Here is a 26,515-nt window from a genome sequence, read left to right on the forward strand (position 1 = left end):
TTTGTGGTAGCAGCTCAGGTGTCTCATTCACTTCTCTGCCTCAACCTTTTCAGCTGCTCTGAGAGTTGTCGACAGACCAAATCCAGCTTTTATCTCTATTGTCACTGAGACCTGCGATGAAGGGCAAATGCAACCACCTCTCTCTCAGGTCCAGTAGGGCATCGTCCTTGTACAACTTTGTGGGGAAGAAGTGTTAAGCCTCTTGTTACACTCAGGCTTGGCACTGAAAGCCTCCCATCACACAAGCAGCATCACACAGTTGGCTAAGTTTTAACTTAACTAACCATCTGGGTTGAGGTCTGTTTGAGAACAGCAACTTTTCCTTAACTCAATCTAACAACTCCTTATTGAGAATCTGTAATAGCCCTGGCCCTCTGAGGAGATTAATCCCTGACCTAACGGCTCTCACAGCCCAGAAGGGGGAGACATGTACAGAAAATTCAACTGTGGTCCACAATGGTAAGTGCAATCAACAAGACTGTCCATGGTACAAAGTCACTGCCTCGGGGATCAATGCGCTTGACGTAATGAGGTGAATGGTTAGGAAGGAGAGGGCCGTGTCCCTGACAAGGCCAAGTACATGGAAGAGATCGATACAGAATCATTGAAATGCTGCTCCTATTCTGCCCAAAACCACCCAGTCTCAGAGCCAAACTTGAAATCGGCAAGCCTGGAGCTGGCACAAGCCTCAGACAGCCAAGGCACACTCTGCAGACCCTTCTTTGCAACCTCTTACCTGATGTGGTAGGATGGACCCTTCTTTGCAACCTCCTCCCTGATGTGGGGCTTGGCTCTGTTGAGTCATCAACTCATTAGCAATAAATGTATTAACCTAGACCTGAAATAAACCAACATATATTTAAATGACTGAATTAGCAGGAATCTCTGTCAAGAGAATTTCTGCTCCTTCTACCAATAGAGCTTCAAACTTAGCAGAGTGTCTGCTTCCTTACATACAAACCCTCCTTATCTCTGAGTCCAGTTTTTCTTATTATGATTTGACACTGTTCTTATCCCTCTTTATTCTGAAACTACACAGTCATATGATCTTTCTATTTATACCGAGTAAACGTAATTCTTTTAAACCTGAATCCAATATTCTTTATTAATTTGATTATGCAATATTTCAAACATCCCCCCAAAACAGATATGCATGTACTGATAATCTAGATTTATTTTAACAAGGTAAATATTTTGCCATATGTGCATCAGCTCTTTCTCTTAAATAAATGAAGTGGTGCAGGTATAACAAACAGTCACCTTTCCAACCCCCATGCTTCCAGTATTTCCGTGTCTTTTTTCTGCCCTGCAAATTTGGGGTCACCCTTGTTGCTCTCTTAGAGCACTGTGAGATTGTTGTGAATCTTTCAATACAATATTAATTAGCCTTATTAATTAGTCTACTTGGTGTTCTAGGTTGGAAATGATCTAGAGAAGAACAAAGCTTCAAACGATTTGCTATGTCTATTTTATATTCATTTAAGGACCTACTGCTACCTATTTTTTCAAGGCGAAAGAAATCTATTAAATAGAATTATTTATACTAGAATTTATGTTTATTTCAAGTCATTTCTTTTCTTATTTTTCTCAAATATATTTTGCCAGTCCTTTCCTAGAAGAATGCCTTTTTCACACAAAGGGCCTGCATAGGAAGAAAAATGCACTTAAATTCTAAGTTTAATTCAATGCATTTTGAATAACAATTTCCATCTTAAATTCATAAAGGATATAACTTCTGAATTAGAGTTCTGATGAGTTTTTAATATGAAGAATAAACTCCTAATGAATGCAGAGTATAGCGATTCAGGAAATATTATAGTTCTCAAAGATAGGACTAACTTTAACCACTTGATTGTTATTCACTGATAACAATGAGAAAATACCTGGGCTCCGCCCCCCTAGGTTGGTGACTATCAGGGAGAAAGAGGGTGTCTTGCAGTCAGAGGGCACTGGAGCAAGCTTCCTGAGGCCCTGTTACAGAGAGCATCACCTGTTCAGGCTAACACGTGCGTGGGATAAGCTGCATCCTAGAGCAGGCGGCACAGTCTCCTCTGATCCAGGCAGCTGGAGGATAGTTAAGGGGCAAAACAATTTCCCCCACAGATGGGACTTGGTTCATCCCAGTCAGTGCTTCTCACAATCTAGCTTGTACTGGAATCCCCTGCTCATCTTGTTAAAATGAAGATTCTATTCAATAGGTTGGGGTGGGGGCTGAGATTCCATATTTGTATCAAGATCCCGGGTGATGCTGCTGGTCCGTAGGTTACATGTTGAGTAGCAGGACTCATAGCAATCTAGGTCCTTTAATTCATAGAGAAAAAAGGAAGGCGAGGAGTAGAAAGATAAGATGTATAAGAAGAGGAAAGCAGAGAAATAGAAAAGAAAGCAAAAGGTCATGGAGAGAGAGACAAAGAACAGGAAATTTGATAATATGGCCCTCCCAGCATCCCTCCCTTCTAAGTGCCCCCATTAGGGTGGACATCAAGTCTTTACATGGCCCCACCCCCCAATCCAGGGGCTTCGGTGCTAAGTGTAGGGTGGCCTGGGAGCCGTCCTGATCAGATCAGCTCTTCACAGGTGGTGAGATCTGAGACTCCCCTCAGCCAGAGCCAAGTAAGTCCGAGCATGTCCTCAGATTTTTGAACCAATATAGGAAAATGAATGCCAGAAGCTAATCCACAGAAGGCACAGGGCAGGGCTGCCTCTTAGTTACAGCCATTCCAGAGACCCAGCTAAATCCTCCCCTTCTCCGTGTGGTCGGATTCCCAAATTACCTAGACTGATTCAAGTTGATTTTCTAGAATTTGTAACAATACAGATAGAAGAGGGATATAGGGGAAAATGGAGAGAGAAGAGAGAAATAAGGAGAAAAGTATTTAATGAAAGGTGAAAAAATACATAAGGAAAGAATAGAAGGATAGAGGAGAAGAGGGAGAAATAGTAAGGAGATGAGAATGAAGACAAAGTATTGATAAAATAGAAGAAAAAACACCCAGGAATTGCAGGAGGAAAGGTCCCCATGGCCAATAGGGACCCAGTGGTCCCTGGGCCAGATAAGCCTCAACAGAGGACACCATTGCAGTGGACACCATTAGGCACGGTCTCCCGAGAGGAGAGGTGGGTATTGGCCTGGCTCTCATTGAGTCAGCCCATTGTTCCCAAACAACTGGAACGGGGAGGGAGAAGAGACAGAGTCAGGGCAGGCAGGTGGTCTGGAAAGGACAAGGCTTGCTAGAGGGTCCCAAGAAGACCAAATAGGTGCCCAGGAGGGTGGTGATGGAGCTGCCCCAACAGCCCTCTAGAATACTGCCAGCGCTCTAGGCTGCCCACTCACAGACCTCTCCTGCCCCCCAGGGATGCTCACAGACCCAGACTCAGAGCAGGACAGTGGTTGGCGCCCACACCTCTCCCCAGCCTGGTCCAGAGGCCCCCAGGGAGCTCAGAGCTCACATTAGCTTGCAGGTAAGAATCCTGGTTCGCAAGGGCTGCCCCACAAAATTCTTGTAATGAATCTAAGAGTCACAGTAGATTGATGTAAGTGTTGGCTGACATATTCTCAGGGAAACAGTAGAAAATAAACATTAGTGAGCTCTGTCAGTGATCACTGATCTGCTGCACTGCTCACTGCAATGCTGTTCTATGATCCTCAGCGTCCTAAGACTCTGGCCACTTCCTGATTTAGTTGGGCTGAAGTTGCAAACTCATCTTCTAAGTCCTATGGACGTTTAGCACCGAGTTAGGTCAAGCCACCTGGTTTACTAAATGACCGATATAAACCATGATTGTTCACATCGTATAGGAAATGCACCCCTTCTAAACTTGTTCAAACAGTGATACTTCTTCCACTACATTTCAAGTGAGGACATTTACTCTGCACATCAAAAGAGTTTGTATGTCCTGAGATGTAGTGCATCCCTTGGTGAGAGATGGTGATGCCTTTTCTGTCATGTAAGACACATGCCTATATTTCCATTTAAATAAAACCCTTTTGGAATGTATTTCACAGATCTGAGTATTTGTTTAATTTTTTGGGTTATTTTCACATAGAAATCCAGTTCAGCCATGGAAGCAGTCACTCATTAAGAAAAAATATTAAAGTGGAACATATCACCAGTGAAGAACATAATTTCTTTTTTTAAGAAAGTCAATTTGGATAACTAGCCTTCAGTAACTGGACCTGCAGTCCTCAAATCCTTTAGTCAAAGACTTTGTGGCCAGCCGTGTCTCAATTTTATAATTTTGAGAATTTAGAGAGGTATACATTGCATTTCACATATTAATTAATATTCCATGGCAGACATGTGGCAAAGCATATGGACAACTTGCCCAAAGTAACGTAAGTAAAGACTTTTTGTCTTATTCTCATCTCATGTCCATTTTCAGTAAGGAGTTAGGATAGACCTTTTTCTCAGAGTTTTTGGAATTTGGAAAGACTTAACATGTATTAGTGGACAAAGTTAGCACAGACAGCAGATAGACCCAGAAGAACAAGAAAAGTCACTTAAAATAATTAGGACAGGGAGAACATCCACAAAACTTTTAAGGCCAGAGAAGGAGTGCTTGATTTGGACTTTCTTATAAAAGTAGAAGGAGGCTTCCTGAGAAGAAAGCCAATACACAGTCTTTCTTGCTGGGGGTCAAGGTTACATCAGCGAGACCACAAGCTGGGGACACTGCTGTGGGTGAGAGCTACACTAGTGATGGCGGGGCAGCAGCCTCTCAGGGGGGACACCTGTGACACACCAACTGCGAGCAGGTGCTCAGATACCCCTGCAACATGACTTCATATGACTCTGGAAAACATCTTCAGATCCAATGAGAAATGTGTTTGCTAGGAAAGGATACCAAATGCAGAAAGAAAAAAAAATCAGAGATGTATAAATACACTGGGGTGGGCAGAAAGGTCTCAAAGATGTCCAGGCCCTAAAGAAAGGAACTGTGAATATGTTACTTTGCATGGCAAAAGGGACTCTGCAGATGGGATTATGGTTAGGAAGACTGTCCTGGATTACCCAAGTCGATCCAGTCTAACCACATGTGCCCTTAAAGTAGAGGACTTTCTCCAGCTAGAAGAAGAGGAAATCAGAGAGGTGCAGCAGAAGGAGAACAAGAACAAAGAGCGATTTAAAGATGAAAGGGACTTGACCCGCTGCTGCAAGAACAGGCCACACAGAAAGCATAAGGGATGTGGGAAACCTCTAGGAGCAAAGACCAGCCCCCAGCTGGCAACCTACAGGAGATCAGAGTCTCAGTCCTACACCCACAAGGAAGTGAGTGAGTGTGTATGCAGAAGCATCAGGAGGGCAGTCCTGACTGCTGCCCTCGGAAAGGCCTGCTTGCAAGGCTGGCCCATTCCCAAGACTCTAATGATAAAGGTGGCTTACTGTGCCTAATGTTTGTTCAGACACTGTGGTTCATACTCAATACCTGCCTTCCTTCTGGGAGTCTGGGATTTTGTTACATGCAAGGCAGAGGGTGCCTACATGACCAGCCCCCAGTACATGAGCTCACCTGGTTGGTAATATTCCATGTGGGTTTCTATAACTCACTGCTGGGGGATTAAGCTAGTCCCGTATGACTTCCCTGGGAGAGGACTGTAGAAACCTGGGCCTGATTTCCTCTGGGCTTCACCCCAAGCACCCTCTTCCTTTGCTCATTTTGCTCTGTGTCCTTTCACTGTGCTAAATCATAGCTGTATGACTACACTCTGGTCCTGTGAATCCTCCCAGCAAATCATGGAACCTGGGGAAGGTTCTGGGAATCTCCAGACACCTTGAAGGACAAGTCTTCCCCAGAGCCTCCAGGAAAAATGCCTTAAGCAGAGAACCCAGCCAGGTCTACTGTACTTTAGACCTACAGAACTATGACATAATAACTCTGTCTTGTATTAGGTCACTAAATCCATGAAAATGTGTTACAGCAGCGATAGGAAACTAAGTAAATGGCACCACGAATAAACATATTACTGTCACTAATGAAGAGTATAATATCTCAAGGACATTTTTTAAAATCTTAAATTCATTCTCAAGTTAACATCAGCAATTCATATCTAAAACAACCACGTGAAGAAGGGGTAGAACCTCTGGTAAGGTGTATGGTTGATTTTTAAGAGCAGCTGACATTTTGTGAGAGGTCTGGAAAGCAGCCAAACCAGCCCAATTTTTAAAGAAACTGTGAGTATAATGTCAGAATCATCAACTAGTGTCAATGCCAGTTGTGTATAGTTGGGCCCAGATTAGGAGATGAATTCACTTAACCCATGGTGGTGCACGCAGAAGATGTGAGGATGAGCCCTTTTCCTAAAGGAGCTCAAAATGTAAGAGAGGAGAAACACCTCCACTGGAGCTTCAAGGATCACTAAGTTGAGACCAAGGGCTACAGAGAAGCACAGAGCAGGGAGCTAAGGAAGGCATCCTGCCAGAACGTAGATTCCACTCATTCGTTTTAATTCAGCAAACATTTACCAACGTGCTCGGCCCCAGGCACCATGAAGTGCTGGGGACACAGGGAGGGATGCAAGCTCAGCAGGAGTGTAAGGCAGGCCACTTTACCCATGTTTATTGTGTGATAGGATGGATAGGATTGAGGGGTCCACTTCTGTCCTCACCTGCATGATCTAGGATTAATAATGCCACTATATTCTTGACCCTACTTCCCCAAGGGTGCCTGACCTTTAAAGAAATCAGCAGAGGGTGATGCTTACATATGATTCCTCTCCAACCTGCTTAACTAAAAACAAGAATTGTTAGAGTTGCTCAATCAAATGGGATTGGAGCGGGGCGAAAATATGAACCTTAATTAATACAATGAAGAATAAGTAGGCATTAACTATTAGTTAACTAATTTTGAAAAATAATATTTAAGTTTGAACAAAAGTTCTCTATGTAAGTAGATGTTTCATTAAGCTTTAACTTACTTAAGCAATATTGACCTTAACCCTGCTTTGGACTTGGTGTTCTTAGAATAAGCACAACATTAATATCTGCTTCGGATCATACACATGGCAATTACTTGTTTGGAAACCTTAGGTCAGCCAGCCCTAAAAACACTCACATAGCCCTTCCCACTTTGTTCTTTTATCTAGTATTAGACAACTAACTAGTTTTTCTTGATTCAATTTGCATCAACATTTATTGACTAACTAATAAAAGCTCCAGGGATAAGAAATTAAGTAGACCACAATCTATTAAGTTATAATAAGTTACAGAGTTCTAAGGAAATTTAAATGAGGGCAGTTTGTTACACAACGAATAGTATCATTTTGTTGCCTGTTACTTTTATAGATAAGCTATGTGCTAAGACATAACGGCTTACTTTTATAGATAAGCTATGTGCTAAGACATAACGGCTTTTTAGCTGACAATTTTCTTCTTACTCTGACAATTAAGAAAAAAAATTTTTTAAGTTATACAACATTCTTAGCCTAAATTAAATGGAAGATACACTGTGTATTTTTTATTGTGGTAAGATATACATAACAAAAAGTTTAGCATTTTAGCCACTTTTAAGTGTACAGTTCTGGACATTAACATTCACATTGTTGTGCAAACACCACCACCTTCCATCTCAAGAACTTTTTCATCTTCTCAAACTGAAACTTTGTCTCCATTAAAACACTTACAGTCCATTACTCCCTTCCCCTGGCTCTTGGCAACCATCTAAATTATATTTTTAATAAGAAGAAAAAAGTAATTTCTTCTCCACCTGATGAATCTTCTTCAGGCCACACCCCATCAGCCAATTGCAAACCTGCTGCAGACCTTTACAACACTCTACTTTTAGAGCTTCTCATTCAGAGCAGACTGTGATTTAAAGATATGAAATGCTAAATAAAGAATAAATTACATAAATTTTAATATTCAAGAAGTTAAGCAAACAAAATTTAATTCTTCTAAAAGAAGCATGGATATGTAATCAGAAGTAGGAACTATGTCACTGATGTAAAATAGTTATGATTCCAAAGAATCCTAGGGATCTATTGTCCATAAATTACAAGAGGCCACATGGTGCCCAAGTTCCTGTTGGAGCAGGAACTCAACATATCCCTCAACAAGTCCTCCACAGAGAGACTCTCCATTACATCTATTTTTACATGTTCAGGGTCTTTCAGAAATTTCAGTTTATCAGAGGGCACAGAGAAAATGAATTTGCTTTATTTAAAAATGCTGAGGCAATATAAACTATTGTGTTTGTTATAAAACAAAAATAAAATCAGTTGTATGTGACTTATTTATTCCTTAGACTTCACACTATTTAAAGGAATAATGGGAAGACATTTTCAATATTTCCCTACATTATAAAATTGTTTTACTTATTTCATAAATTAGCCATGGACGGTGTATTCTGGAACGTCACATGTGGCTTACATTCAGTGGAAACATTTTCAAGTAACTTAGGAGGCTCTGTTTCTATACTTGATCTCACAGATGGGCAGCAACATGCAGTAACTGGCATAATTCATACTCCGACAGACTGCTTTTCAATAAAGCACATACCCAGATGCTTTCCTCTCGTCGATATTGCTTCCAGTTCCTTCCGCCATCGCTGAACATCAGGAGGTAGCTGGTCACCCAGTCGGAGCTCCCGTATCCTCCCTGGGTGGCCACAGCTGTGACCTCCATTCTTTCTCCAAGGTCAATCTGCAGCCACTGGTATTTATTTGACACAAGGGGAGACCAGCCACCAGCTCCTTTTTGTGGGAATAAAAAGAAGAAAATCAGTAAAGACAGAGAAATCTTTGAAATCTATATTAACCTGTAAGAATGGGGTCATAAATAAGATTTATGAAAATCATAGTTTCAAATTCTGCATTATGTAATGCCTCAGAATTATACAAACACACTCACATACACACACACAAACACAAAATAAAAATACAGGTTAAATGTAAATGGATGAAGCCTATATTAATTGTTTTGTTTCTTAGTTCATAACCCCTGACTCTCTGGTATTGGGGTGTCCCGCTAAGTGAAATTGCTTAATGTAATAGGTGGACAACTAAACACCATGCCATTACATCAGTGCTTGGAACTAGTGTCTTTATTGGCTTCAACGCATGACTTGTCCTTTGTTGGACATAAACAAAGGGCAAACTTTCCTTTGTTGGAAAATAACAAACTTTCCTTTGTTGGAAAATAAAGCTAGAAAACCTTAATTCTGGATTCCCAGCATGAGGAAGTACAATGTTGAATGTTGGGATAACAAAGATGGCTATGGCATAGCCCTACATTCATGGTGCTTACAGACTCATAGGAGAAGCAGACATTTCAAAGAACAATTTGAAATGCAATATGGGAGGGGTGGAGGTGAAAGTGATTTCTGTGCAGGGAGGGAGAGTTCTAAAAAGGCAGCAAGGAGGGTGAGCGAGAACCCAGAGGAAGTGAATGGGGAGGAGTTTCTCAGGTATTCAAGACAATAGACGCAGAGTGGAAATTACTGTGCTTTGTTTTCTCCAGTGCCTGTGAGACACCGAAGAATTAGGGATACCTGTGAATGTATTATTGATATATTTTGTTCTTCTAGTTTAACAGAAACATGAGTTTTGAATTTGGATTTAGATGTCATATTAAATTTTCTGAATTTAAATTATTATGCAATATAAAAATTGGGAAACAGGTTTGAAATGCATTCTGGAACTGATATTTTGCTAATTATCCATGTCTAGAAAACACAGTGTCATGTAAACAGTCCTTAACACGAAAAAACTAGCTTTAAAAAAAATTTTCCCCATTGTCCTGACATCTAATTTGAGGCTCTCATAATAAGGTCTGACACTTTAGACAATAGACAACATTTATTATCTTTTTTATTAGGGGCTATTATTAACATCCATGTCCTGTTTACAAAAGCTGTTACGACCAAGTACACGTCAGGAGGTGTGTGACATGGTTACAAGACAGCTCAAAGGAAAATGGAAGTGGAGCGCTTACCTCAGGGTGTGGAGGTGAAACTAGCAAGTGAGCACATCTGTTGCTCCACTATGTCCTCCGCTAACGGCACTACGTGTATAACCCTTAGCAAAATTTAAAGCTTACAAATTCTTTAAAACTCAAATTCTTTCTAAGATTTCATTTCCTGCAATCTTTATTCCAAAATTCCAAAATGTCCTCTCAACCACAAGCACAATGTCTTTTCCTTTGATCCACATCTTAAACATGCCACAACTCTGGCTGTTCTGTAATGCATTATTAAACTTTTTATTTTGAAATAATTTCAGATTTACAAACGAGTTGCAAAGATGGGATAGGGAGTTCCTGTCTACTTTTTACTCAATGTGTCCTAATGTTAATATCTGACATCACCATGGTATTTTGATCAAAACTAAGCTATTCACACTGGTACAATGGTAACAAAACGACAAACTTTATTTTGATGTCTCCAGTTTTTCCACTAACTAACTCCCTTTTTCTGTGCCAGAACCCCACATTGCATTTAGTCACCTTGTCTCCTTAGTGTCTTCCAACCTGTGATAGTTTTCAGTCTTTCTTTGTCTTTAATAACAAGATTGATCACCACCCAACACTCCCTGCTACTTCTACTGATTTGTGCAAAGGTCCCATCTAACGTTTGATGAATGATAAGTCCTTCTGGGTTCTAGCTGAGGGTTAACTAACAGTCCCAAGTAACATTACTCTGCAACTGCCTGTAATTTTATAATAATTGCCAAAAGAAGTCAGAAATTAGGTGTTGGCATTTAGCTGATCACTTTAACTTAAAGGTTCTACATTTGAAGTTTTATATGAATCAGTTTCAATCTCTGAGAAACTGATACATGTCCTGTATTCTTAGTATCAAGGTTGTAAAGAATGTACTGAAGATACTTCTTCTTTTTGCATTTCACAATCTTTCTCTGTCATCTTTAATCTCTCTTGAAGCGGGAAGTATCATCAACACGGGTACCACATGTACAGAAATGCAACAGAGTAAAAAGCGTCAGCATGCTTCCAGCATCTGCCCTGGGACCAGCCTCTCCCACAGATGCAGCCACGTCTCTGTCAACCACTCTTCACCATCTGCAGGTAATCAACCTTGAACATTTCACATTCCTTACCTGTGGTGAGAAGGTGCTACTGGTATGCAAATTAAGCTATCTGATTAAGTAGGTACTCTGATAAAGTAATGAAACTGCAGAATTCCCTGTGCTGCAAAGCAATTCATTTCAGCTGGGTAACACAGCCACGGTGTAATCCCCAGACCCCTGTAGGGTGATGATGCTGAATTACTGTGCATTTGCCCATGCACGCAGTCCACTGGGGTAGATGCCCTTTTTTCTAATGACTGGAAAAAGTGGGAAATGCACAAATGTAACCTGAGGACTGTTAGGGAGCCCCGAACAGTTTTACTGACGGGTAAGGGAGATACTGTTCTGTAATGGAAAACAAAACAAAATACACTGAAACAACATTAAAGTGGGTACGCTTGAGCACAGCCGCCCCACCAGCTCTTAGCTGCAGAGCAGTGGTTCTGAAACTGATCAGCCTGCATTATTCAATGTTGCAAATCTTCAGTAAATTCCCCCTGGGAACCAACACCCCCTGAAACAGAGCCCAGGGATTTGCAATGACTGTTCTGGAGTCACCAGTGCTGAACCCACAAGAAAGGCACTTGCCCTCCCACCCAGCTCTTCCCCTGACCACACCACAGACTGTCTTTTTCCATTGTCACCGTCCTGTCTCCTGCCTCAGCCCCTTAGTTGAATAAAGTGTCACAATTCATACAAAGGAAAACATGTCCAGAGGGTCTGACTTGCACAGAACAAGGTTCCACAGCTTAGGACACTGAACACAAAACATCCCTCCCAGCAAAGTGTGATAGGTATGCTTTAGGGCTGCAATGAGAATTCAACAAGAAGCTGTGTTAGAGCATCTAGCACAATACTTTCTCTCCCATACACGATCGCAAGACGGGAGACAGTCATGGTGAAAGAGGGGTGACATCCAGAGTGTGGGGCATTGCAGTCTTTTCATTACTGAATGGCCCGTTACCTGCCACTTTATACTAGATAAAGGAGAGAAAATGAGGAAAGCCAAAACTTGTCACAAGCATGTGATGTGTTCAGGACCCTCCCAGATGCTCTAAGTGCTACCTCACAACTCCTCCATGCACCCGGCAAGTGGGACGGGTGTTAACAGTCTCTGCTTTGCAGACAAGCAAAAAACAATCATTTTAGCTTCGGGTGAGGGTATTTTATTAAAGCTTAGCTCCCTTTTCATTCTCTACCCCTTCTAAGAACATATCCCTGCGATTTGTCAGTTATTCAGTATTGTTTGCTTATCAATACCAGACTGTCTTTTATAGTGATATACTGGCAGATATATTGGAAGGTTTCTGTCTCTAGTTATCCCTGTGTGATTGTTTCCCCCACCTTTCGTTGGCTCAGACACAGGCAGTGACTTGTGTCTTTGGGGAGAGGAAAGGCTGAACAGGAAACTCTCAGCGAGGGCCTTAATTATTCTGGTCACTGATCAAGATGAAAATGACCCCTGCCCCTGGTGGCCATGGGGCATGCACTGTCATAATGAGTGTCAGCCTTGTGCAGAGGGGGAAATTACCCAGAGGTGGAAATTACCCAGAGGTGAAAAGGAGAATAGCTCATGCCTTCTTCAAGTTGGAACAAGGTCCAGAGCAGAAAGATACCGAAGGGAGCAAAGTCAAGTGGGATCATCTGAAGTGAACAGACTAACCTATCTCCAGGGCATCTAAATGTCAAGCAAGTAAATGGCTAAATTGAAATTGTAACCAAGGGAAGTTTCCCTCCAAGATCTTCATTACATTGTCTCAAATGGGAGCTCATCAAGCTCTGTGTATTTCTTTCCTCACTTAATGCATCTTAATTCACAGAAAACTCATTCCAGATTCCAGGCGGGGCTGGGTGAGTGGGGAGAGGGTGAGATAAGCAGGAGTAACAGATATTCCCAGGAAAAAGGGGCCATAGGGCGGCAGGCCCTGGGGATGCTCCCTGACCATCCCACTCAGAGATCTCTGGGATTTATATATTGGTGTTTTTGTCACAACCCTGCCTACATTGCTGAGGGAAATTTAAGCATTTGCTCCAGCTCTGATTTCTTAAGGAGCAATTCCAACTATCTACATATACCATTTCTGGCTATCAGGATGTAAAAAATGCAGAAATCCTCCCTCTGGACCTGTCTAGGTAACCTCTGATTCCTTTTCTGCTGTGCTTCCTGCAGTCTGCTAGCAGCCTGAGCAGGAGACAACAGGTAGTTTTCCAAAAAGTGCATCCATAATGAAAAAAAATCACACAGAGCTGCCTAATTGTAAAACAGATTCCTGTACTAAATGCAGACATACCCTATAATGGTTTTGTAAACAGACAATTTAAAATTAAATAAAAAATAAGTGTATACTTGTTAATTTGTGATTCAAATTAAATGCCAGTGATATTAAAGAAAAAAAGCACAGTGTGACTGTTCACATGTGACTCCCTTAAGTTCTGTGTGCAGTGTCCTGAGGGACAACTTTCAATGCCCTTGGCAATTAACATTCATCACTGCAGCTCTTTCTGCATAAAATAAACAAAAATCCATTGCTACTGTGTGTTTTGTTTTGCTTCTCTCATAGACACTCCTGACCAAGTTTTAAAGAAACACACAGTAGAGAGGCATTCAGATCTGAACTGACCTCAGGCTCTGCAGTTCTTATGTGTTTGAAGTTCTGTATTGACAAGACTATAAGATGATTTTGCTAATTTCTCACCTTAGAAATAAAATACGAATTGCCCAGCAAGCCTATAAACCATCCGAACATGTACTAAATACCTCATGCATGACAATAAAATGTATGACCAAGTTTATTCATGCATCTCCCGTGAAATCTTCATGTTTATGAGAGATGCAGCTCTGAGATCTGGTCTAATTCTATAAAAGCATCATTGTGCATCTTTCAGAGGCCCCCTGAGTTATTCAGAACAGATATGATTCCAGATCATTCTTGAGGCCACTCAGAATAGCTGCATCTCCCTCTGATATGTAGAGAACAGTGGGGAATCCAGGATGCCCAGAAGGTCAGGAGGCCAGGCGTTCTGCTCCAAGGCCCCCACCACTTCCCAGGGACACACCGTTAACTCTTCTTAAGGCAAGAGCTCCGTTTTCTTTTTAATTAAATTCAGTGTAGGATCATGTCAGGAAATGCAAGGGTGAGATGCTTAGAAATAAAACCATGAGTACTAAACTATCCATCCATACTTGACTGCTCAGTTAGCCAGAAGCCTTTGGAAAAAAAGTCCATTGATGGTAAAACTTACATTTTCTTTAGTGATGTTATGTAGCTGACTTCATTACAATTTGTAAGCACACTATGGAAGCCTTGGATAAAAAGAGATATGTACAGACGAGCTGCTATACAAAATAGAGTAGTAAAATGAGAATGCAAAAAGGATGAGGTCTAAGCATCACAAAATGTAAATACTACTGACAAAGGTGCATTTTTTTGGGGTGTAGGCATTCATCCCCAGCAAAGTATGGCATTATTTTGTGTCGGAGAAAAGCCTGCTCCACTGGATTTCCTTGGAGGAAACGTGGCAACAAGGGAAGAGTCTACTGCAAGGATCACAGGACAGAGAGAACAGGGAACCCCTGAAATACCATCTTCCAGTCAGCCCCTAGTCCAGAAGCTCCTCATTAATGTTCAGAGCAAAGGTGGGAGTAGCTGACCACAGGGTCCCCTGAGATATTCCATTAGCCTTTGTCACTGGCTGTGGTCTTCCTGGACCAGTCTCTGTGCCACAAGTTAAACCAGAAGTTCAAGACTCCTGTGTGCTTTGATTTAACATAGGATCCATGTATCATCAGTGATCCCAGATGCCTCCTGAAAGGTTGCTAATTGAACCTCACCCCTTTGGCAGGATTGAAGGTCACCTCACTTGGTACGTCTTTCATCAGTGACTCCAAACAAAAAAAAAGGGAATATCCCTACAAGAGGTAATGCAATTGCATTGGATGAGTAAAGCAATATGTGATGGGACAAAATATATCTCCATAGGGATGCCAATAATATTTGTTAAAAGTGGAGTAAACAAAGACATCATGGTGTATGTCAAGGATACATACTGTTAAATAAATAACTTTCATGAACATTTCTGTATATTATACATGATATAAAAGTGAATTACTTTGGAAAAGAACAGAGTAGAATTTGCTAGACAACTATTTTTGAATTTGGATAGTGCTCAGAAGGGCTTCCACATACCTTTTGGGAAGTTGCCACGTACGTCATAGGCAGTACTTACTCTTGGAAAAATACTATGGCAAAATTGTGGCCACCATAAGATACTTACTGGGCAGATTATAAACACAGACATAATTTTGCAAGGATAAACTGTTGTGTTTTTCATTCCTCTCCGGTAAATCCTGTTAGCCAGTGATCATTATCCCTTGAAGCCCTAGGGAAGCCAGGGAGGGCAAAGACCAACTAAGAAAATAGGAAACAGGATGTGTGATGTCTCCCTCTTTGGCAGGAAGAAGAGATGGGAACCCAGACGATCGTGGGAAAGAGAGGAAATGGAGGAAGGGTAAAAGGTGGTGGGAGGGTGATTCAGACACCTTGCTCAGGAACGAAGTCCCAGGGGGATCAGAAAAGTGAGAGGAATAAGCAAGCTGTGGAAGGGCTTTGTCTTGGCTTCCATTTGGAATTTTGGGAGATCACCTTGTAGGGAGCTGTGCAGTCATCACTAATGGTTGCCAACTATTTCCCTTCTTCTACCTTCCAGGCACTTGGAGGATTGCGATTTCCACACCCCCTGGTGGTTGGGTGGGGCTATGTGACCAGCTCTGGCCAACAAGCTCTGAGTGGAAGTGATAGGTTACTTCTGGACTAAACTGCCAGGACAAAACCATTTGACGAACTTTTTCCCCTTGGCATGGTGAACCAGACTGCCCACAGGCCATCAAAAGGGGGCACAGAAGTGAGATGAGAGTCTGACTGGATCTGAACAGAAGGTCAACTTGGCAAAGGCAAATTAAACCTGTAACCAAGGCTGCTCAGGCTGGAAACCAAATGAGACTCATGGTCAGGCTTCAGGGAGGCAAGAAGTGACATCGCAAAGATCCCGGAAGGAACAATGACCTGTTCCCTGGGAACACGGTCTTACCAAGAGGTAAATCCGCCACAGGCTTCAGGAGCAGGTGCCAAGTAACCCTCAGCGTTAAAAGCAGACAAACTCCCTTCAGCAGACAGCAAGGAGCTGAGCCCCAACGTGAGAAGCCCCACCATCCAGCTCCATGAGGGCACCAGCCCTTCTGTAACCCAAACACTGTCTTGGAAAGAAGCAGGAACAAAGAAATCTGAGCATCCCTGGAAGATGCTCACCCATTCAAAAGAGTCCACTGAATTCAAAAGAGACTGAGGATTGCCTTATTCTGGGGGTAGTGCTATAATTTGGGCTACTTGGTAGAGAGAAATGACAACATTGCCTCCCTGAAGGTTGTTGACAACGCTGAAAAACACGTTTGGTTTGTTCTGGTTTGCCTCATCTAGCATCTTCGGTTCTATGGAGGTAACCTGGAGACTCCAGACCTTGAAAAGGACCATGGGAAAACCTGAGCAGATGAGTTCTGTGTGACAACTGTACGGCAGGGTCTGCACGAACCCTGGGATTTGGGGGCTTCTCCTCTCACATGCTACCATCATGCCGTGATTTAATAAAGTTGCATGGTCACCAAGACAGTGCTCTGTGCTTTAGTACATGGGTGTATTTTACATGGATGCTATTACATTTGGCCTGTCCACTGCACTCAATACCCACAGTTGCATCTGCAGGATCATTTGTTAAGAAAAATTGGAAAAAGAATGTGTCTTGGCCCTAATAGGTCTAAAAACTTTTAGGAAGCACAGATAAACAGAATGAAAAATCTGACATCCAGAGGCAAAAAGTCCCCAGTACATTCATATGCCTTTATAAAAATCTGGTTTGCAAGCCCTTTTATTGCCATCTGAATTGCTCGGACTAGTATTTGGGAATACTGACCAGTTCTACCAGGCACCTAGCCTGTGAATAAAAGATAGAAATACTGGAGAACTACGATTTTATGAAAAAATATGAGGGACAAGTTTATTATTATAAGATTTGCATCAAACATTTTTGATGTATTCAGTAATATTCTGATTTATATCAGGAGTTGATATACGTCTAGATATTTTAAATTATTATTCACTCTTTCCATTTTCTAACATTTCTTTGTAAAAAACAGTGAATTTTACATCATAGCTTATTTGGGATATTGCAGAGTCCAAATAATCAGACGTTCCAGGTTATAAGAAAATATTTAGTGTCTGATGCCCAGGCCTAAGCATTTTCTGCTAATCGAATCATGTGTATTTATTTCCTGCTAAAACCTGGAGTATTAACTTGTACTAGTAAATGTACTTCCTAAAGTGAGAAATAAATATCTTAACGCTGAGAATTGTTGCTAATATGCTCAGCCATCAATTGTATTGGGAGCATTAGACAAAATCTTTCCTGGCTCCACCAACACATAAGTCTGTTGTGAGGAAATATGATCAATATCTCGGTACGGGAAAGGTGAAGAATTACAAAGAGAAAAGAAAACATCCAGTCAGTTCAGCTTGTCTCCATCTACTTTCTGTTTGCAATACACAATATAGTAATCTGATATGCCATTTTTGATCAAGTTAAATTTAAAGCAGTCTCATTTGCACTGTCAGTGATGAGTGGCTTGCCGCATTAGAGGGCGTGATTTTCAGCATCTGGGCCATGAATGGAGTTGTCCCTCTTTCTGGGGATGATTGTTTATGCAAGCACTTTGGGGGAACAAAAAAGGAGAACAAAATGTGTGTACACTTCCTCCTAATCAATCTCAATCAGCTCTGGCCAGACCACTCATCTCACCACCATGCCTGCGGTGACTAAAGAGGACACGTCACGTGGCTAAAAAGAACATGTTATCCGGAGTTGGAAAGCAGCATCTGAAATGCTAAAGCCAGTTTCATGAAGGGTCACCTACAGTAACAATAATTGTAAAAACAAAAGGTTATTTTCACATGCAAGATCTAGAATGAAAGTCCAGCGTGGTTTACTCTAAGGTAGTTTTTTTACTTTTGGTTTTGGTTTTTTAACTTTTGTTTTGAATAAACTTGGGTAAACTGCATAAAGTTCCTTTAGGAGATTTTTGAGAAGAAAAAAATGAAGTCAATATTATAGCATGTTCTTATTTAGAATACACAGATTTCAGCAATCTTGATTTTATATGAGAAATATTAGGTCACTTGTAATTCTAGGAAATATCAATTTAATATTGATGGAAACAAATTCAGCTAATATGAATAGTCAAACCCAATTTGACTGTAAAGATGTAAAGCTTCAAGAACTTTACATTTTTATCTAATGGCATCAATTTTCTTGAATAGGTATATGAATACATGTACGTGTCTGTGGTTTACCCCTTAAAAAAAATCCATCAGTTCTGAAAAATTATACATTCAGGCATTTCCAGTCATTTGTGTTTCTCTGTATAAAAAGGTAAGGTGTATGACCTCAGAGGGGATACTTTGTTAAATGTATTATCTGGAACCCAATCCCAGACTTCAAAATGGGAATGCTACAGGAACCAGACTAGAAATTTCAAAAGTAAACTCCAGGAGCACTTAGTCCAATGTTGAGTGATGATACTAGCCCATTACTATCTCTACAATAACCAACACTTCCATTAGGGAGCTCACAGAAAACACTGGCAAACAGGTGGTAACATGCTCAGGAATCATGGTTTTCAAAGATGCAAAGTCTGCATCTCTCTGCTTTGGCCCACCTGTCCCTAGAAACGCCTGGATCCCTCCTAACTTCTCTGCTCATTCCTCTTAATATCCTTCATAGACTTCTTTCTTCTATTTATTGCAAAGTCTTTTCTAAGAAATATTTTACTACTTTTCATAAATTAATAGAAAACAAAATAAATACATAAACTGCATAAGTAAAAAATATGTAAAAGAGAAAACATGAAATGTGCAATAAGTTCTAGTCAATTAATTAACATTTGTTATGTGTTGAATCAGTGAAGTACTTTAAAATCATAAAATGCCTTAAAGTTTGAATTATTTGGCTTTGGGGGGTTATACAGTGGGTCAAATTTATATATATGCACACACATACAATCAAAAATTATGTATAGACTATTCTCTTACTACCTTTATGTATCAGGTAGATGAATTGATCAGCTGCTGTGTATAAAGTTCTTGGTGGAAGCTGTGATATTTGAGACATTTCTAATTCTTAATGAACATTCTAGAAGCGCAATGACTTATGGGCAAAATAAGAAACTAGGGGTGTAAGACAGACCACCTTCTTTACAACTTCCAAATACCACAACACAGACCAAGGAAATTTTAACCATACAATCAGGGAGTCTAACATGATTTTCCTCACTAGATCATACACAAAATATTCCAAAAAGCTAAAACTACTATATATGAAGAATCATCGCCCTCATTATATTCATCCACTTTTCATACTATCCACATTTTACATCATAATCATCTAAACTAAAGTGAACTAATATGTTCTCCAGCATTTACCAAGGCAAAGGAAATGTCAATAAAGACTCTGGGATGCTGGCTTTTAACAGAAAACACATATAGATAATCCTTCAGAAGGAATATTGATAAATTGTGCTGTCTAAAGCATGCTTTAGAAATGGGTCTGAAATCAGGTGGTAATATCTAGGGATATTTAGTGAAATGTACACTATATGCAATCAGAGTAGCAACAACCATTAAAAAGAAACCCTCATCAGTTGATTGCCACTCTTAAAATAATTAATTTAAATTTGCAAAGAGAGTAGTTTAAATATAAAAGATAAGCTTTGTACTTACCATTTTATAATGATGGCTTATAATATTCTGAGTTATTAGTTTTTTAATTAAATATAATGGAAATAAGTTCATCTTAAGCTTCAGGATTTTCCCTTCTAATGTTTATAAACTTCCCAGTGCCACCATATTGATAGCACTGGAGGCCTGAATCATAAAGATACTCTACACATGCAAATTAGAAACACAATACACAAGCCCCTCGGGCCTCTTTAAACTAATTAAATATGGCTTATTTAGTTTTTACAATGTTAGGGAAACCACTGGAATGTTTAGATGTTAAGCTGATATTAGAATAACCACCAGACCGAAAATGGGTAATTTGATAACTGATCTCATTGAAATCTGGTTTCAATGAGAATATATTTTTACTGGGGTGCTAAAAATGATTATGAATGATGCTTTGAGGAGTAAATATCTGGCCACAAAATGCTTTTTCCTGGGAAAAGGCCATGAAGGTGGACAATTAATGGACATGCCTTCCCATCCTGAGCTCATTGAATTTCTTCACCTGTGTTCTTACTCTTCCCTGCCAATCTATTTGATCACTTAGTAGGTTCCCAAATTTGATCCTTAAGGACACAGTAAAGTTCAAGCTAGACTTTAACTCTGATCTTAGAAATGTCAAAGAAAGGGAGGAAAACACTCAATTCCTTAGTAGTATCTCCAGAATTTACAGCAGTGCATTTACATGGGACACAGTTAATTTTAACTTTCACTTTCTGAATTAATCTTTCATTTAAAAAATCTATCCCTTAAAACAGTAGCAAAACAAAAGCAGAAATAGAGACACAGACGTAGAGAACAAATGTATGGATACCAAGGGGGAAAGGGGTGGGGTGGGAGGAATTAGGAGACTGGGATTGACATATATACATTATTGATACTATGTATAAAATAGACAACTGATGGGAACATACTGTATAGCACAGGGAGCTCTACCTAATGCACTGTGGTGACCTAAGTGGGAGGGAAGTCCAAAAGGGAGGGGATATCTGTATGGGTATGGCTGATTCATTTTGTTGTGCAGTGGAGGCTAACACAACATTGTCAAGCAACCATACTCCAATAAAAGTTAATCAAAAAAAGTAGCAAAGCATTTGAATTTGAAGTGTATGTATTCACTTATTTAATCCACTGAATTAGTATTTGTGCAATAGAAGAGGTAATTCACTCGACAACATTCAAGTAGCAAAAATGGACCTTTCCAAAAAGTAAGTCATTAACTCCCTTCCCACTAATAGGAAGGGAATCTTTATTTTCAGTAGCAGCCTTCACCCGGTCTCCTCCCAGGCCAAGTCCTGGGAATGGAGTCATTTTCCCATGACATCCTTTGGCAGCTTCACATCTTGCAAACATCAGGCTTCCCCAGTGGCTGCAGCACTGGCTCCTTCTTGTGTTGTTGTAGTTATTCATGACCAGCGCACTTGACTAGTCACCCTTCTGTCGCCGGTCCTAAAACTAAACAGGGATGATAACCCTGGAAAAAATCTAGACTCCAATAATTCCCTTCTCATAAATCTTATTGATGATCATTTGCTGGCAATCAATAGGGAAGGAAGATATCAAAACAAACCAAAAAATGGATCATAAGCAAGAAGAAAGCTAGCAGAGGAATACTAGCAGATATGATGAACCTGCTGCTTTCTTCAGCTTCATTAAACTCAATATAATTAAGTTTTGACCAATAAGAAGGAATATGAACTAAAAATGAAAATAATTCTCTCTGGGAAAGAATCAGCGTGGATTGACAAGAAGACAGCTGCAGACTCACCGTCTCTGCGATTAAGGCTTGCAAAGCCAGGGCCGTGGCTGCTGGACCGCTCTGAGGAGCTGCTGAAGGAAGCCCGGGGCAGGGCAGACGCCAGAGGAGCTTCACAGCTATCTGGGGGGAAACACCACGTGCGGGTTAGTACACTGATTAAAGCTTTCCTGTCCTCTCTTCCTCTCTTCTTCCTTCCCTTTTACTTTCCTTTCCTTCCTATTTCCCTGCCACCCTCCCTTCTCTTCTTCCTTAATTTCCTTTCTTTTTAGTTAACAGACTAGGAAAATGCTAGAGCCTGTGGCAAACACGGTACTCGTACCATGGCCAATTCAAAGCTATCAACGTGATGTCACTGACCAGGAAGTTGGAAAAAGAATCATTATATAGTATTTTCACCACGCAGACACAAGGTATGTAAATAACCTCAAGAGCACTGATAACAGCAAGATGACATAAAATAAAGTAGGAAGTGGTGAGTTTTCAGAATGTATTACTTTTGTTTTAATATGATTTAATTAATTATGTTTATGTAATTTAATTTTTAATAATGATTGTATTTTCATGCAAAATTCATGAAAAGTTAATGATTGGCTCTTGCTAGCTGCTAAAAATTGGTTCCAGCACATCACTCCTAAATGGGAAAATATTAAAAGTATTTTCTTGAAAATCAGATAGAACACTTTCACAGACACCACCGTTTCTATTGAACATTGCACTGAAAGTCCTATCAGTACGTAAGAGAAAATTTAAAAATTAAAAGCACAAAATTGGATAAAAAAGAGCAACCGTTATCGTTTCCAGATGATATGATATGGAGGTAGAAATTCTGAAAGTCATTGGCTAGCTTAACAATTCATTATACAAAAGCTGATAGTATTTCTAAACTTATCCATAGTTAGAAATTAAATTAAATAGAATAGCAAATACTAACAAAACATATAAAGTATCTAAGAATGAATCTTAACAGAATTTGCAGGACATTTATGGAGATTATTATAAAAATTGTATTGAAAGACATTAAAGAAAAACTACATAAATTCAGACGACAATGATTGCAAATAGGAAGACTACTTTTAATGTACTGGTTTTCCCTAGCTTGATCTAAAGATTCATTAGAAGTTCAATCAAAGCTCAGGAGGGTTTTTCACAGAACTTGAAGCAGTGAACCACACAGCCCAGGGGTTCTTAACGTGTGGTACAAATATGATATAGGGGGTCTGTTGAGATGAATAGAAAAAAATTACATCTTTATTTTCACTAACCTCTAGCTAAAATTTAGCATATTCTTCAGTCACAAATGTAGACAAACCAGACTATATTCACCAGTGCCCGTGCATATGTTACCAACATAAGTTACAGATATTTTAATAGCAATCGTTGTCACAGACATCTAGAAATATTGTTTATGGTCCCCTTTACTTCAAAATAACAGTATTTATTAAAGTCACCACTAGATCTTGTTTTTGAATGCGCTAATAACTAAGAAGACACTATGTTACAATTTCTAGTACATTGATATCAGCATTTCAATATAACTATTTACTTTGTAACCCTATGTATACATTTTATGCATTTACAAGCATTGCTGTGAGAAGGGGTCAGGCTTCAGCAAAGTGCCCGAAGGGTCCTTGGCACAAAGAAGAGCAAAGAAACATCCGTTGTGAGTGTGTGCACTGCAAGTACAAAGCTGTTGAGACATTACTGGGGCATTATTAGCCATTCAGAAAATTCCAGAAGATTGGGATCATCCACAATCCACAGTCAGCTGTGCTAACTCGAATGTTAACGTGACAATTTCTCAGGGGACAATTTCTCTGCCTGTTGAGCAGACCAGGCCTGCATCATTCCCCCTTTAGGTAAAGGGGTCCCAGGGATCTAAGTAACCTGCTCAAAGTCACAGAGCTGGTTGAGGGTAAGTGAAGATTATCTCCATCAACTGTTTAGCTTGCGAAGCCTGCTCCTGTCCCAGCCTCCCCCACCCCCCCCAGCACGGCTTCCTTTCTGAGTCTCCCCAGACGCTCCCCACTCAGTCCCCTCTGCTCACATCTTTCTCATCTCACCGTATTGGGGTCTCTCCTTTCTGGGTTGGAAACAGTGAGGACCAAGCGTAGATTCTGGAGCCAGACAGGGTGTGGGCATGACATTTACCAAGCTGCCTACTCTTGGGAAGTCACTGGCCCTCCCTAAGCCTCAGTTACCTCATCTGTACAATGCAGGTGTCACACAACTGAATCACACAACTGGACAAAGGGGAATCACACAATTCATAGGGTTTCTATGAGGATTAATAGTGTTTGCTTTTATTATTTTCAGTATGGTAAGACAAGTCATCACATAAGCTTCTTCAAAATATTCTATAAGGACGTTTTCCCTATAGAGAGATATAGAAGGCAGCATTCAACATTCCAAGCCATATTCTCATTTTTTATTCTTTCCTCAAAAGAAGGCATATGAATCTTAGTCTTTAAAAAAAAAAAAAAAGAGTAAGATGTACTCGCTCTTATGAAGTCATCTTTGCCTTTGAGAAACAATTTTAAAAGTGATCATTTTCTTTATAACCCTAATTGGTTGTTCCAATTCACTTCCACACAGTCAAATTTGAGAATGCACGTGATCAAAAAACGTGACCATGTCCAATAAGGTACTTGGAAAAGAACAGCTCTGTGTTTGGACAGTGTTTTCTGTACATTCACTGTGTTTTTAACTAAATTACATTCAAGTTAGGTGAAGTCTCAGATGCCACCCAAAAATCTCCTTAACCATTGTTTTCAATCTGAAATGTCTATATTTTATCCTACGATTCCTGGAGCCAAAATTAAGACACAACTTAATTTTTTTTTTCTGGAATCATTAAAAAATATTTGATTTCCACTGAATATTATTCTTATCAATAGTCTGATACATACTATTTCTATCCAAAAAAAAAAAAAGATGAATCCTGAAATGCTTCAAAGCTACAACAATTATTCATAAATAATTGTTTTTAACAAACGAGATGGCAAAACAACTGAAAAATACAACTATTTACCACTTGGGGGAAAATGAGGTGAGTACAAGTAATAATCTTGTAAGAATTAACAAATGAAAATAGACAGATAATATTACAGTTAAATAGGCTAAAGCAAGTTTATTTCTCTTCATAATAACCCTCATATTAATAAGAAATTATTCTATGAAATAATCTCAGTTTTGAAATGCACTTATTCCTTCAAAAGTTCAAATGTACTCAGAAGCTCAAATGTTCTCAGAAAAGCTTAGGAACTCTAAAGGTAAACTGATGATCCATTGTAACGTGTCTTATAGAAAATACAAACACACCGTAATTGTTCATGATTTATGTATGATTCAGATCAGAGTGCTCGGAACATCCTTGTGTGCATGCTTCTACAATAAGTTCTTATGTATTAAATGAGCAAACATTGTCTCAGTAGTTGTACCTATTGTAACATCATTTTAATCAATAGCCTATTGTTTGTCCTGCCAACAGAACAGCTTTATACTGAAATTATTAAACAATATTTCAGCTTCTGTTTTTAAAAATTATATATATATTCTTTTCTCCAGGTAAAATCTTAGAAATTTGGAACTTCCCATAGCTGGGGAAAACATAGTTGCCTAATCCTCTCAATCGAAGTGACACTATCTGAGTGTTTTCCAGACCCTTGACCTCCTCCTAAAATTACTTAAATCTACCCCCTCCATAAATAAAAAACAGACCCAGAAAAACCTCTTTGGATTACTACAGCTCCTTGGTGATGCATGCTCTTAGTTTCTTCAGAACTTTCAAATCCAGTTTATACACAACTGTATATAAATGGCATCTTTTCAATATGCATTATGTTCTAAAGTAGACTAAAAATTCCTCAGCAAAGAAAATGTCCCTTTACTGAATTCATTGATGAGCTCTAGTAGTTATCTGGTAGCACCTTTAGGATTTTCTATGTCTAATATCATATCATCTGCAAACAGTGACAGTTTTACTTCTTTCTTTTCCAATTTAGATTCCTTTTCTTTTTCTTCTCTGTTTGCCACAGCTAGGACTTCCAAAACTATGTTGAATAAAAGTGGTGAGAGTGGACATCCTTGTCTTGCTCCTGATCTTAGAGGACATGCTTTTAGATTTTCACTGTTGAGTATGATGTTAGCTGTAGGTTAGTTGTATATGGTCTATATTATTTTGAAATATGTTCCCTCTAGGACCCTTTCTGGAGAGTCTTTAATCATAAATAGGTGTTGAATTTTGTCAAAAGTTTTTTCTGCATCTATTGAGATGATCATATGGTTTTTATTCTTTAACTTGTGGTGGTGTATCACAGCCACTGATTTGCAGATACTGAAAAATTCTTGCATCCCTTGATCATAGTGTATGATCCTTTTAATGTATTGTTGGATTTGGATTGCTAGTATTTTGTTGAGGACAGATGAATGGATAAAGAAGATGTGCTACATATATACAATGGGATATTACTCAGCCATTAAAAAGAATGAAATAATGCCATTTGCAGCACCACGGATGGACCTGGAGATTATCATACTAAGTGAAATAAGTCAGACGGAGAAAGACAAATATCTATTAAAAAATTTAAAACAATAATTCAAATAATTATTTTAATAATATAATAATAACCTTCCAAAACAGAAAGCACGAAGTCCAGAGGGCTTCCCTGGTGAATTCTACCAAACATTTAAGGAAGAAATCATGCCATGTCTCCATAATCCCTTTTAGAAGCTAGAAACAGAGGAATACTTTTTAACTTATTCTATGAGGCTAATAGTACCATAATACCAAAACCAATCACAGATATTACAAGAAATGAAACCTACAGACCAATATTTCTCATGAACACAGATGCAAAATCCTCAACAAAATATTAGCCATCAAATCCAACAATGTATAAGAAGAATTACAGG

General features: G+C 39.6%; 1 protein-coding gene across 8 annotated transcripts in view; it reads right to left on the bottom strand.

The window, feature by feature from the left end:
* Positions 1-26,515, bottom strand: part of LOC130706595 (contactin-associated protein-like 3) — a 164,663-nt gene that overhangs the window by 36,400 nt on the left and 101,748 nt on the right. For 4 of the 8 annotated variants that reach the window (XM_057539246.1, XM_057539240.1, XM_057539241.1 and 1 more), the window contains 2 exons: positions 21,614-21,724; positions 8,496-8,689 (listed from right to left, as the gene is read on the bottom strand). In XM_057539246.1, coding sequence (XP_057395229.1) covers positions 8,496-8,689; positions 21,614-21,724 — 305 coding nt within the window. Of the gene's footprint in view, positions 1-736; positions 839-7,428; positions 7,803-8,495; positions 8,690-21,613; positions 21,725-26,515 lie in introns of those variants that run through there. The other 4 variants (XM_057539243.1, XM_057539244.1, XM_057539245.1 and 1 more) reach the window with 2 other exon arrangements.

This window comes from Balaenoptera acutorostrata (genome assembly GCF_949987535.1).
Source record: "Balaenoptera acutorostrata chromosome 6 unlocalized genomic scaffold, mBalAcu1.1 SUPER_6_unloc_2, whole genome shotgun sequence".
NCBI classification, from domain to species: domain Eukaryota; kingdom Metazoa; phylum Chordata; class Mammalia; order Artiodactyla; family Balaenopteridae; genus Balaenoptera; species Balaenoptera acutorostrata.